This window comes from Salvelinus fontinalis, chromosome 19 (genome assembly GCF_029448725.1).
Source record: "Salvelinus fontinalis isolate EN_2023a chromosome 19, ASM2944872v1, whole genome shotgun sequence".
Taxonomy (NCBI): domain Eukaryota; kingdom Metazoa; phylum Chordata; class Actinopteri; order Salmoniformes; family Salmonidae; genus Salvelinus; species Salvelinus fontinalis.
Window position 1 is genome coordinate 50,837,202 of NC_074683.1, and position 13,316 is coordinate 50,850,517.

Genomic DNA, 13,316 nt, shown 5'->3' on the forward strand with positions numbered 1-13,316 from the left:
GTGTTACTATGTGGGCTAGTATTACTATAGAATGTGGGCTAGAATTACTATAGAATGCGGACTAGTGTTACTATAGAATGTGGACTAGTGTTACTATAGAATGTGGACTAGTGTTACTATAGAATGTGGACTAGTGTTACTTCAGAATGTGGGTTAGTATTACTATAGAATGTGGACTAATGTTACTATAGAATGTGGGCTAGTGTTACTATAGAATGTGGGCTAGTGTTACTATAGAATGTGGGCTAGTGTTACTATAGAATGCGGACTAGTGTTACTATAGAATGTGGACTAGTGTTACTATAGAATGTGGACTAGTGTTACTATAGAATGTGGACTAGTGTTACTTCAGAATGTGGGTTAGTATTACTATAGAATGTGGACTAATGTTACTATAGAATGTGGGCTAGTGTTACTATAGAATGTGGGCTAGTGTTACTATAGAATGTGGGCTAGTGTTACTATAGAATATGGACTAGTGTTACTATAGAATGCGGGCTAGTGTTACTATAGAATGCGGGCTAGTGTTACTATAGAATGCGGACTAGTGTTACTATAGAATGTGGGCTAGTGTTACTATAGAATGTGGGCTAGTGTTACTATAGAATGTGGACTAGTGTCACTATAGAATGTGGACTAGTGTCACTATAGAATGTGGACTAGTGTCACTATAGAATGTGGGCTAGTGTTACTATAGAATGTGGGCTAGTGTTACTATAGAATGTGGGCTAGTATTACTATAGAATGTGGGATAGTATTACTATAGAATGTGACTAGTGTTACTATAGAATGTGGACTAGTGTTACTATAGAATGTGGACTAGTGTTACTATAGAATGTGGACTAGTGTTACTATAGAATGTGGACTAGTGTTACTATAGAATGTGGGCTAGTGTTACTATAGAATGTGGGCTAGTGTTACTATAGAATGTGGGCTAGTATTACTATAGAATGTGGACTAGTGTTACTATATAATGTGGACTAGTGTTACTATAGAATGTGGACTAGTGTTACTAAAGAATGTGGACTAGTGTTACTATAGAATGTGGACTAGTGTTACTATAGAATGTGGGCTAGTGTTACTATAGAATGTGGGCTAGTGTTACTATAGAATGTGGGCTAGTGTTACTATAGAATGTGGGCTAGTGTTACTATAGAATGTGGGCTAGTATTACTATAGAATGTGGACTAGTGTTACTATGTGGGCTAGAATTACTATAGAATGTGGGCTAGTGTTACTATAGAATATGGACTAGTGTTACTATGTGGGCTAGTATTACTATAGAATGTGGGCTAGAATTACTATAGAATGCGGACTAGTGTTACTATAGAATGTGGACTAGTGTTACTATAGAATGTGGACTAGTGTTACTATAGAATGTGGACTAGTGTTACTTCAGAATGTGGGTTAGTATTACTATAGAATGTGGACTAATGTTACTATAGAATGTGGGCTAGTGTTACTATAGAATGTGGGCTAGTGTTACTATAGAATGTGGGCTAGTGTTACTATAGAATATGGACTAGTGTTACTATAGAATGCGGGCTAGTGTTACTATAGAATGCGGGCTAGTGTTACTATAGAATGCGGACTAGTGTTACTATAGAATGTGGACTAGTGTTACTATAGAATGTGGACTAGTGTTACTATAGAATGTGGACTAGTGTTACTATAGAATGTGGAATAATGTTACTATAGAATGTGGGCTAGTGTTACTATAGAATGTGGGCTAGTGTTACTATAGAATGTGGGCTAGTGTTACTATAGAATGTGGGCTAGTGTTACTATAGAATGTGGACTAGTGTCACTATAGAATGTGGACTAGTGTCACTATAGAATGTGGACTAGTGTCACTATAGAATGTGGACTAGTGTCACTATAGAATGTGGACTAGTGTTACTATACAATGTGGGCTAGTGTTACTATAGAATGTGGGCTAGTGTTACTATAGAATGTGGGCTAGTGTTACTATAGAATGTGGGCTAGTGTTACTATAGAATGTGGGCTAGTGTTACTATAGAATGTGGACTAGTGTCACTATAGAATGTGGGCTAGTGTTACTATAGAATGTGGACTAGTGTCACTACAGAATGTGGACTAGTGTCACTATAGAATGTGGACTAGTGTCACTATAGAATGTGGACTAGTGTCACTATAGAATGTGGGCTAGTGTAACTATAGAATGTGGACTAGTGTTACTATAGAATGTGGACTAGTGTTACTATAGAATGTGGACTAGTGTTACTATAGAATGTGGACTAGTGTTACTATAGAATGTGGACTAGTGTTACTATAGAATGTGGACTAGTGTTACTATAGAATGTGGACTAGTGTTACTATAGAATGTGGGCTAGTGTTACTATAGAATGTGGGCTAGTGTTACTATAGAATGTGGGCTAGTGTTACTATAGAATGTGGGCTAGTGTTACTATAGAATGTGGGCTAGTGTTACTATAGAATGTGGGCTAGTGTTACTATAGAATGTGGGCTAGTGTTACTATAGAATGTGGGCTAGTGTTACTATAGAATGTGGGCTAGTGTTACTATAGAATGTGGGCTAGTATTACTATAGAATGTGGGATAGTATTACTATAGAATGTGACTAGTGTTACTATAGAATGTGGACTAGCGTTACTATAGAATGTGGACTAGCGTTACTATAGAATGTGGACTAGCGTTACTATAGAATGTGGGCTAGCGTTACTATAGAATGTGGGCTAGCGTTATTATAGAATGTGGACTAGTGTTACTATAGAATGTGGACTAGTGTTACTATAGAATGTGGACTAGTGTCACTATAGAATGTGGGATAGTGTTACTATAGAATGTGGACTAGTGTCACTATAGAATGTGGACTAGTGTTACTATACAATGTGGGCTAGTGTTACTATAGAATGTGGGCTAGTGTTACTATAGAATGTGGGCTAGTGTTACTATAGAATGTGGGCTAGTGTTACTATAGAATGTGGGCTAGTGTTACTATAGAATGTGGACTAGTGTCACTATAGAATGTGGGCTAGTGTTACTATAGAATGTGGGCTAGTGTTACTATAGAATGTGGGCTAGTGTTACAATAGAATGTGGGCTAGTGTTACTATAGAATGTGGGATAGTATTACTATAGAATGTGGGATAGTATTACTATAGAATGTGACTAGTGTTACTATAGAATGTGGGATAGTATTACTATAGAATGTGACTAGTGTTACTATAGAATGTGGACTAGTGTTACTATAGAATGTGGACTAGTGTTACTATAGAATGTGGACTAGTGTTACTATAGAATGTGGGCTAGTGTTACTATAGAATGTGGGCTAGTGTTACTATAGAATGTGGGCTAGTGTTACTATAGAATGTGGACTAGTGTTACTATAGAATGTGGACTAGTGTTACTATAGAATGTGGACTAGTGTTACTATAGAATGTGGACTAGTGTTACTATAGAATGTGGACTAGTGTTACTATAGAATGTGGGCTAGTGTTACTATAGAATGTGGGATAGTGTTACTATAGAATGTGACTAGTGTTACTATAGAATGTGGACTAGTGTTACTATAGAATGTGGACTAGCGTTACTATAGAATGTGGACTAGCGTTACTATAGAATGTGGACTAGCGTTACTATAGAATGTGGACTAGCGTTACTATAGAATGTGGGCTAGCGTTACTATAGAATGTGGGCTAGCGTTATTATAGAATGTGGACTAGTGTTACTATAGAATGTGGACTAGTGTTACTATAGAATGTGGACTAGTGTTACTATAGAATGTGGACTAGTGTTACTATAGAATGTGGACTAGTGTTACTATAGAATGTGGACTAGTGTTACTATAGAATGTGGACTAGTGTTACTATAGAATGTGGACTAGTGTTACTATAGAATGTGGACTAGTGTTACTATAGAATGTGGACTAGTGTTACTATAGAATGTGGGCTAGTGTTACTATAGAATGTGGGCTAGTGTTACTATAGAATGTGGGCTAGTGTTACTATAGAAAGTGGGCTAGTATTACTAAAGAATGTGGACTAGTGTTACTATGTGGGCTAGAATTACTATAGAATGTGGGCTAGTGTTACTTCAGAATGTGGACTAGTGTTACTATAGAATGTGGACTAATGTTACTATAGAATGTGGACTAGTGTTACTATAGAATGTGGGCTAGTGTTACTATAGAATGTGGACTAGTGTCACTATAGAATGTGGACTAGTGTCACTATAGAATGTGGACTAGTGTCACTATAGAATGTGGACTACTGTCACTATAGAATGTGGACTAGTGTCACTATAGAATGTGGGCTAGTGTTACTATAGAATGTGGGCTAGTGTTACTATAGAATGTGGGCTAGTGTTACTATAGAATGTGGGCTAGTGTTACTATAGAATGTGGGCTAGTGTTACTATAGAATGTGGGCTAGTGTTACTATAGAATGTGGGCTAGTGTAACTATAGAATGTGGGCTAGTGTTACTATAGAATGTGGGCTAGTGTTACTATAGAATGTGGGCTAGTGTTACTATAGAATGTGGGCTAGTCTTACTATAGAATGTGGGCTAGTGTTACTATAGAATGTGGGCTAGTGTTACTATAGAATGTGGGCTAGTGTTACTATAGAATGTGGGCTAGTGTTACTATAGAATGTGGGCTAGTGTTACTATAGAATGTGGGCTAGTGTTACAATAGAATGTGGGCTAGTGTTACTATAGAATGTGGGATAGTATTACTATAGAATGTGGGATAGTATTACTATAGAATGTGACTAGTGTTACTATAGAATGTGGACTAGTGTTACTATAGAATGTGGGATAGTATTACTATAGAATGTGGGATAGTATTACTATAGAATGTGACTAGTGTTACTATAGAATGTGGACTAGTGTTACTATAGAATGTGGACTAGTGTTACTATAGAATGTGGACTAGTGTTACTATAGAATGTGGGCTAGTGTTACTATAGAATGTGGGCTAGTGTTACTATAGAATGTGGGCTAGTGTTACTATAGAATGTGGACTAGTGTTACTATAGAATGTGGACTAGTGTTACTATAGAATGTGGACTAGTGTTACTATAGAATGTGGACTAGTGTTACTATAGAATGTGGACTAGTGTTACTATAGAATGTGGGCTAGTGTTACTATAGAATGTGGGATAGTATTACTATAGAATGTGGGATAGTGTTACTATAGAATGTGACTAGTGTTACTATAGAATGTGGACTAGTGTTACTATAGAATGTGGACTAGTGTTACTATAGAATGTGGACTAGTGTTACTATAGAATATGGGCATTTGTTGCTATAGAATGTAGGCTAGTGTTACTATAGAATGTGGACTAGTGTTACTATAGAATGTGGACTAGTGTTACTATAGAATGTGGACTAGTGTTACTATAGAATGTGGACTAGTGTTACTAAAGAATGTGGACTAGTATTACTATAGAATGTGGGCTAGTGTTACTATAGAATGTGGGCTAGTGTTACTATAGAATGTGGGCTAGTGTTACTATAGAATGTGGGCTAGTATTACTATAGAATGTGGACTAGTGTTACTATGTGGGCTAGAATTACTATAGAATGTGGGCTAGTGTTACTATAGAATATGGACTAGTGTTACTATGTGGGCTAGTATTACTATAGAATGTGGGCTAGTGTTACTATAGAATATGGACTAGTGTTACTATAGAATGTGGACTAGTGTTACTTCAGAATGTGGGCTAGTATTACTATAGAATGTGGACTAATGTTACTATAGAATGTGGGCTAGTGTTACTATAGAATGTGGACTAGTGTTACTATAGAATGTGGACTAGTGTTACTATAGAATGTGGGCTAGTGTTACTATAGAATGTGGGCTAGTGTTACTATAGAATGTGGGCTAGTGTTACTATAGAATGTGGGCTAGTGTTACTATAGAATGTGGGCTAGTGTTACTATAGAATGTGGACTAGTGTTACTATAGAATGTGGACTAGTGTTACTATAGAATGTGGGCTAGTGTTACTATAGAATGTGGGCTAGTGTTACTATAGAATGTGGGCTAGTGTTACTATAGAATGTGGGCTAGTGTTACTATAGAATGTGGGCTAGTGTTACTATAGAATGTGGGCTAGTGTTACTATAGAATGTGGGCTAGTGTTACTATAGAATGTGGGCTAGTATTACTATAGAATGTGGGATAGTATTACTATAGAATGTGACTAGTGTTACTATAGAATGTGGACTAGTGTTACTATAGAATGTGGACTAGTGTTACTATAGAATGTGGACTAGCGTTACTATAGAATGTGGGCTAGCGTTACTATAGAATGTGGGCTAGCGTTACTATAGAATGTGGGCTAGTGTTACTATAGAATGTGGACTAGTGTTACTATAGAATGTGGACTAGTGTTACTATAGAATGTGGACTAGTGTTACTATAGAATGTGGACTAGTGTTACTATAGAATGTGGACTAGTGTTACTATAGAATGTGGACTAGTGTTACTATAGAATGTGGACTAGTGTTACTATAGAATGTGGACTAGTGTTACTATAGAATGTGGGCTAGTGTTACTATAGAATGTGGGCTAGTGTTACTATAGAATGTGGGCTAGTGTTACTATAGAAAGTGGGCTAGTATTACTAAAGAATGTGGACTAGTGTTACTATGTGGGCTAGAATTACTATAGAATGTGGGCTAGTGTTACTATAGAATGTGGACTAGTGTTACTATGTGGGCTAGTATTACTATAGAATGTGGGCTAGTGTTACTATAGAATGTGGACTAGTGTTACTATAGAATGTGGGCTAGAGTTACTATAGAATGCGGACTAGTGTTACTATAGAATGTGGACTAGTGTTACTATAGAATGTGGACTAGTGTTACTTCAGAATGTGGGCTAGTATTACTATAGAATGTGAACTAATGTTACTATAGAATGTGGACTAGTGTTACTATAGAATGTGGGCTAGTGTTACTATAGAATGTGGACTAGTGTCACTATAGAATGTGGACTAGTTTCACTATAGAATGTGGACTAGTGTCACTATAGAATGTGGACTAGTGTCACTATAGAATGTGGACTAGTGTCACTATAGAATGTGGGCTAGTGTTACTATAGAATGTGGGCTAGTGTTACTATAGAATGTGGGCTAGTGTTACTATAGAATGTGGGCTAGTGTTACTATAGAATGTGGGCTAGTGTAACTATAGAATGTGGGCTAGTGTTACTATAGAATGTGGGCTAGTGTTACTATAGAATGTGGGCTAGTGTTACTATAGAATGTGGGCTAGTGTTACTATAGAATGTGGGCTAGTGTTACTATAGAATGTGGGCTAGTGTTACTATAGAATGTGGGCTAGTGTTACTATAGAATGTGGGCTAGTGTTACTATAGAATGTGGGCTAGTGTTACTATAGAATGTGGGCTAGTGTTACAATAGAATGTGGACTAGTGTTACTATAGAATGTGGACTAGTGTTACTATAGAATGTGGACTAGTGTTACTATAGAATGTGGGCTAGTGTTACTATAGAATGTGGGCTAGTGTTACTATAGAATGTGGGCTAGTGTTACTATAGAATGTGGGCTAGTATTACTATAGAATGTGGACTAGTGTTACTATAGAATGTGGACTAGTGTTACTATAGAATGTGGACTAGTGTTACTAAAGAATGTGGACTAGTGTTACTATAGAATGTGGGCTAGTGTTACTATAGAATGTGGGCTAGTGTTACTATAGAATGTGGGCTAGTGTTACTATAGAATGTGGGCTAGTGTTACTATAGAATGTGGGCTAGTGTTACAATAGAATGTGGGCTAGTGTTACTATAGAATGTGGACTAGTGTTACTATAGAATGTGGACTAGTGTTACTATAGAATGTGGACTAGTGTTACTATAGAATGTGGACTAGTGTTACTATAGAATGTGGACTAGTGTTACTATAGAATGTGGACTAGTGTTACTATAGAATGTGGGCTAGTGTTACTATAGAATGTGGGCTAGTGTTACTATAGAATGTGGGCTAGTGTTACTATAGAATGTGGGCTAGTGTTACTATAGAATGTGGGATAGTATTACTATAGAATGTGGGATAGTATTACTATAGAATGTGACTAGTGTTACTATAGAATGTGGACTAGTGTTACTATAGAATGTGGACTAGTGTTACTATAGAATGTGGACTAGTGTTACTATAGAATGTGGGCTAGTGTTACTATAGAATGTGGGCTAGTGTTACTATAGAATGTGGGCTAGTGTTACTATAGAATGTGTGCTAGTATTACTATAGAATGTGGACTAGTGTTAATATAGAATGTGGACTAGTGTTACTATAGAATGTGGACTAGTGTTACTATAGAATGTGGGCTAGTGTTACTATAGAATGTGGGCTAGTGTTACTATAGAATGTGGGCTAGTGTTACTATAGAATGTGGGCTAGTATTACTATAGAATGTGGACTAGTGTTACTATGTGGGCTAGAATTACTATAGAATGTGGGCTAGTGTTACTATAGAATATGGACTAGTGTTACTATGTGGGCTAGTATTACTATAGAATGTGGGCTAGTGTTACTATAGAATATGGACTAGTGTTACTATAGAATGCGGACTAGTGTTACTATAGAATGTGGACTAGTGTTACTATAGAATGTGGACTAGTGTTACTTCAGAATGTGGGCTAGTATTACTATAGAATGTGGACTAGTGTTACTATAGAATGTGGGCTAGTGTTACTATAGAATGTGGGCTAGTGTTACTATAGAATGTGGGCTAGTGTTACTATAGAATGTGGGCTAGTGTCACTATAGAATGTGGACTAGTGTCACTATAGAATGTGGACTAGTGTCACTATAGAATGTGGACTAGTGTCACTATAGAATGTGGACTAGTGTTACTATAGAATGTGGACTAGTGTTACTATAGAATGTGGACTAGTGTTACTATAGAATGTGGACTAGTGTTACTTCAGAATGTGGGCTAGTATTACTATAGAATGTGGACTAATGTTACTATAGAATGTGGACTAGTGTTACTATAGAATTTGGGCTAGTGTTACTATAGAATGTGGACTAGTGTCACTATAGAATGTGGACTAGTGTCACTATAGAATGTGGACTAGTGTCACTATAGAATGTGGACTAGTGTCACTATAGAATGTGGGCTAGTTTTACTATAGAATGTGGGCTAGTGTTACTATAGAATGTGGGCTAGTGTTACTATAGAATGTGGGCTAGTGTTACTATAGAATGTGGGCTAGTGTTACTATAGAATGTGGGCTAGTGTAACTATAGAATGTGGGCTAGTGTTACTATAGAATGTGGGCTAGTGTTACTATAGAATGTGGGCTAGTGTTACTATAGAATGTGGGCTAGTGTTACTATAGAATGTGGGCTAGTGTTACTATAGAATGTGGGCTAGTGTTACTATAGAATGTGGGCTAGTGTTACTATAGAATGTGGGCTAGTGTTACTATAGAATGTGGGCTAGTGTTACTATAGAATGTGGGCTAGTGTTACTATAGAATGTGGGCTAGTGTTACAATAGAATGTGGGCTAGTGTTACTATAGAATGTGGACTAGTGTTACTATAGAATGTGGACGAGTGTTACTATAGAATGTGGACTAGTGTTACTATAGAATGTGGACTAGTGTTACTATAGAATGTGGACTAGTGTTACTATAGAATGTGGACTAGTGTTACTATAGAATGTGGGCTAGTGTTACTATAGAATGTGGGCTAGTGTTACTATAGAATGTGGGCTAGTGTTACTATAGAATGTGGGCTAGTATTACTATAGAATGTGACTAGTGTTACTATAGAATGTGGACTAGTGTTACTATAGAATGTGGACTAGTGTTACTATAGAATGTGGACTAGTGTTACTATAGAATGTGGACTAGTGTTACTATAGAATGTGGGCTAGTGTTACTATAGAATGTGGGCTAGTGTTACTATAGAATGTGGGCTAGTATTCCTATAGAATGTGGACTAGTGTTACTATAGAATGTGGACTAGTGTTACTATAGAATGTGGACTAGTGTTACTAAAGAATGTGGACTAGTGTTACTAAAGAATGTGGACTAGTGTTACTATAGAATGTGGACTAGTGTTACTATAGAATGTGGGCTAGTGTTACTATAGAATGTGGGCTAGTGTTACTATAGAATGTGGGCTAGTGTTACTATAGAATGTGGGCTAGTGTTACTATAGAATGTGGGCTAGTATTACTATAGAATGTGGACTAGTGTTACTATGTGGGCTAGAATTACTATAGAATGTGGGCTAGTGTTACTATAGAATATGGACTAGTGTTACTATGTGGGCTAGTATTACTATAGAATGTGGGCTAGTGTTACTATAGAATATGGACTAGTGTTACTATAGAATGTGGGCTAGAGTTACTATAGAATGCGGACTAGTGTTACTATAGAATGTGGACTAGTGTTACTATAGAATGTGGACTAGTGTTACTATAGAATGTGGACTAGTGTTACTTCAGAATGTGGGTTAGTGTTACTATAGAATGTGGACTCGTGTCACTATAGAATGTGGGCTAGTGTCACTATAGAATGTGGACTAGTGTCACTATAGAATGTGGACTAGTGTCACTATAGAATGTGGACTAGTGTCACTATAGAATGTGGACTAGTGTCACTATAGAATGTGGACTAGTGTTACTATAGAATGTGGACTGGTGACCAGCTGGTATATAACGGTGACCTGGCGGTACATAACGGTGACCTGGCGGTATATAACGGTGACCTGGCGGTATATAACGGTGACCTGGCGGTACATAACGTGACCTGGCGGTATATAACGGTTAACTGGCGGTATATAACGGTTAACTGGCGGTATATAACGGTGACCTGGCGGTATATAACGGTGACCTGGCGGTATATAACGGTGACCTGGCGGTATATAACGGTGACCTGGCGGTATATAACGGTGACCTGGCGGTATATAACGGTGACCTGGCGGTATATAACGGTGACCTGGAATAATACAATTACAATATAAATCAGGTAAGTAAATACAGAATAAAGGTCATACATAACCAAACCAAATGTATTTTGGAAATCATAACTGACATTTCTAGACGACCTGTGCGAGCCGCGGTGAGCCGACCTGTGCGAGTCGCGGTGAGCCGACCTGTGCGAGACGCGGTGAGCCGACCTGTGCGAGACGCGGTGAGCCGACCTGTGCGAGACGCGGTGAGCCGACCTGTGCGAGACGCGGTGAGCCGACCTGTGCGAGACGCGGTGAGCCGACCTGTGCGAGACGCGGTGAGCCGACCTGTGCGAGTCGCGGTGAGCCGACCTGTGCGAGTCGCGGTGAGCCGACCTGTGCGAGACGCGGTGAGCCGACCTGTGCGAGTCGCGGTGAGCCGACCTGTGCGAGTCGCGGTGAGCCGACCTGTGCGAGTCGCGGTGAGCCGACCTGTGCGAGTCGCGGTGAGCCGACCTGTGCGAGTCGCGGTGAGCCAAACTGTGCGAGACGCAGTGAGCCGACCTGTGCGAGTCGCGGTGAGCCAAACTGTGCGAGACGCAGTGAGCCGACCTGTGCGAGTCGTAGTTATCTAGCTCTCCGGGTTAGGGTTAGTTACCTGTTAGGGTTAGTTACCTGTTAGGGTTAGTTACCTGTTAGGGTTAGCTACCTGTTAGGGTTAGCTACCTGTTAGGGTTAGCTACCTGTTAGGGTTAGCTACCTGTTAGGGTTAGCTACCTGTTAGGGTTAGCTACCTGTGTGAGTTAGGGTTAGTTACCTGTGTGAGTTAGGGTTAGTTACCTGTTAGGGTTAGCTACCTGTTAGGGTTAGCTACCTGTTAGGGTTAGCTACCTGTTAGGGTTAGCTACCTGTTAGGGTTAGCTACCTGTTAGGGTTAGCTACCTGTTAGGGTTAGCTACCTGTTAGGGTTAGTTACCTGTGTGAGTTAGGGTTAGTTACCTGTTAGGGTTAGTTACCTGTTAGGGTTAGTTACCTGTTAGGGTTAGTTACCTGTTAGGGTTAGTTACCTGTTAGGGTTAGTTACCTGTTAGGGTTAGTTACCTGTTAGGGTTAGTTACCTGTTAGGGTTAGTTACCTGTGTGAGTTTATCCAGCTCTCCCAGCCAGGCTCCAAACATTTTGTCCAGATCCTGATCCTCTTTGTCACTGTCCTCCTCCTCTCCTCCTCCCTCTGTATGGTCCAGCTCCTCGTCTGACAGCTGATCCATCTGCAACACACACACGGTAATGTTAGTCGTATTTTAGCATGTGGTGGAGTGCTTAGCGGCTGAGACGTTGGGAGCTCTGGGCAGGTAGATCAAAAGGAAGCTATTAAGGCCACAGGCGCACACGCATCGCGTGTCAGTCCCGTTCATTCTCCGACAGGCACAGCGTGGAAACCCTACGTTTCCATGGTAACCTCGGATTCCAGTCACACCTAGCTACCGACTCCACCCCGGTGTCTAAACCTTCTCAAAGCACCTTCGTCATTCATCTCAAATCTAGACTCTAGTTTAATCCTTGTCGTCAACCCATGCCGAGGGCACGTGGCTACACCTTTATCAGTTTGCTGTAAGGGATTCTTTGTTATTAAAGTGATAAAAGCATCACAACAGTATAGATTTGGATTGTAATGTGTGTCTTAGGGACATACTGATGTTTTACCGCCCTCTGGTGGTCAGTTCCCTAATGGCACTCCTTCTCCACAGTTCTGTCAGTGTGGGTGTGTGTGTCAGCTTGTTTAGTGTGTGTGTGTGGGGGTGTGTGTGTCAGCTTGTTTAGTGTGTGTGTGTCAGCTTGTTTAGTGTGTGTGTGTCAGCTTGTTGTGTGTGTGTGTGTGTGTGTCAGCTTGTTTAGTGTGTGTGTGTGTCAGCTTGTTGTGTGTGTGTGTGTGTGTGTGTGTCAGCTTGTTTAGTGTGTGTGTGTGTCAGCTTGTTGTGTGTGTGTGTGTGTGTGTGTCAGCTTGTTGTGTGTGTGTGTGTGTGTGTGTGTCAGCTTGTTGTGTGTGTGTGTGTCAGCTTGTTGTGTGTGTGTGTGTGTGTGTGTGTGTCAGCTTGTGTGTGTGTGTGTGTGTGTGTGTGTGTGTGTGTGTGTGTGTGTGTGTGTGTGTGTGTGTGTGTGTCAGCTTGTTGTGTGTGTGTGTGTGTGTGTGTCAGCTTGTTGTGTGTGTGTGTGTGTGTGTCAGCTTGTTGTGTGTGTGTGTGTGTGTGTGTGTGTCAGCTTGTTGTGTGTGTGTGTGTGTGTGTCAGCTTGTTGTGTGTGTGTGTGTGTGTCAGCTTGTTGTGTGTGTGTGTGTGTGTGTCAGCTTGTTGTGTGTGTGTGTGTGTCAGCTTGTTGTGTGTGTGTGTGTGTGTGTG

The 13,316-nt window shown here is 39.7% G+C and overlaps 1 protein-coding gene across 6 annotated transcripts in view; it reads right to left on the reverse strand.

Moving 5' to 3' along the window:
• raph1a (Ras association (RalGDS/AF-6) and pleckstrin homology domains 1a) overlaps positions 1–13,316 on the reverse strand; it is a 251,460-nt gene that overhangs the window by 133,815 nt on the left and 104,329 nt on the right. For 5 of the 6 annotated variants that reach the window (XR_008753629.1, XR_008753627.1, XR_008753628.1 and 2 more), the window contains exon 3: positions 12,057–12,188. Coding sequence is in view for 2 of the 6 variants with exons in the window: in XM_055871903.1 (XP_055727878.1) it covers positions 12,057–12,188 (132 nt within the window). In the remaining 4 variants the exon portion in view is untranslated. Of the gene's footprint in view, positions 1–12,056; positions 12,189–13,316 lie in introns of those variants that run through there. The other variant, XM_055871904.1, reaches the window with a different exon arrangement.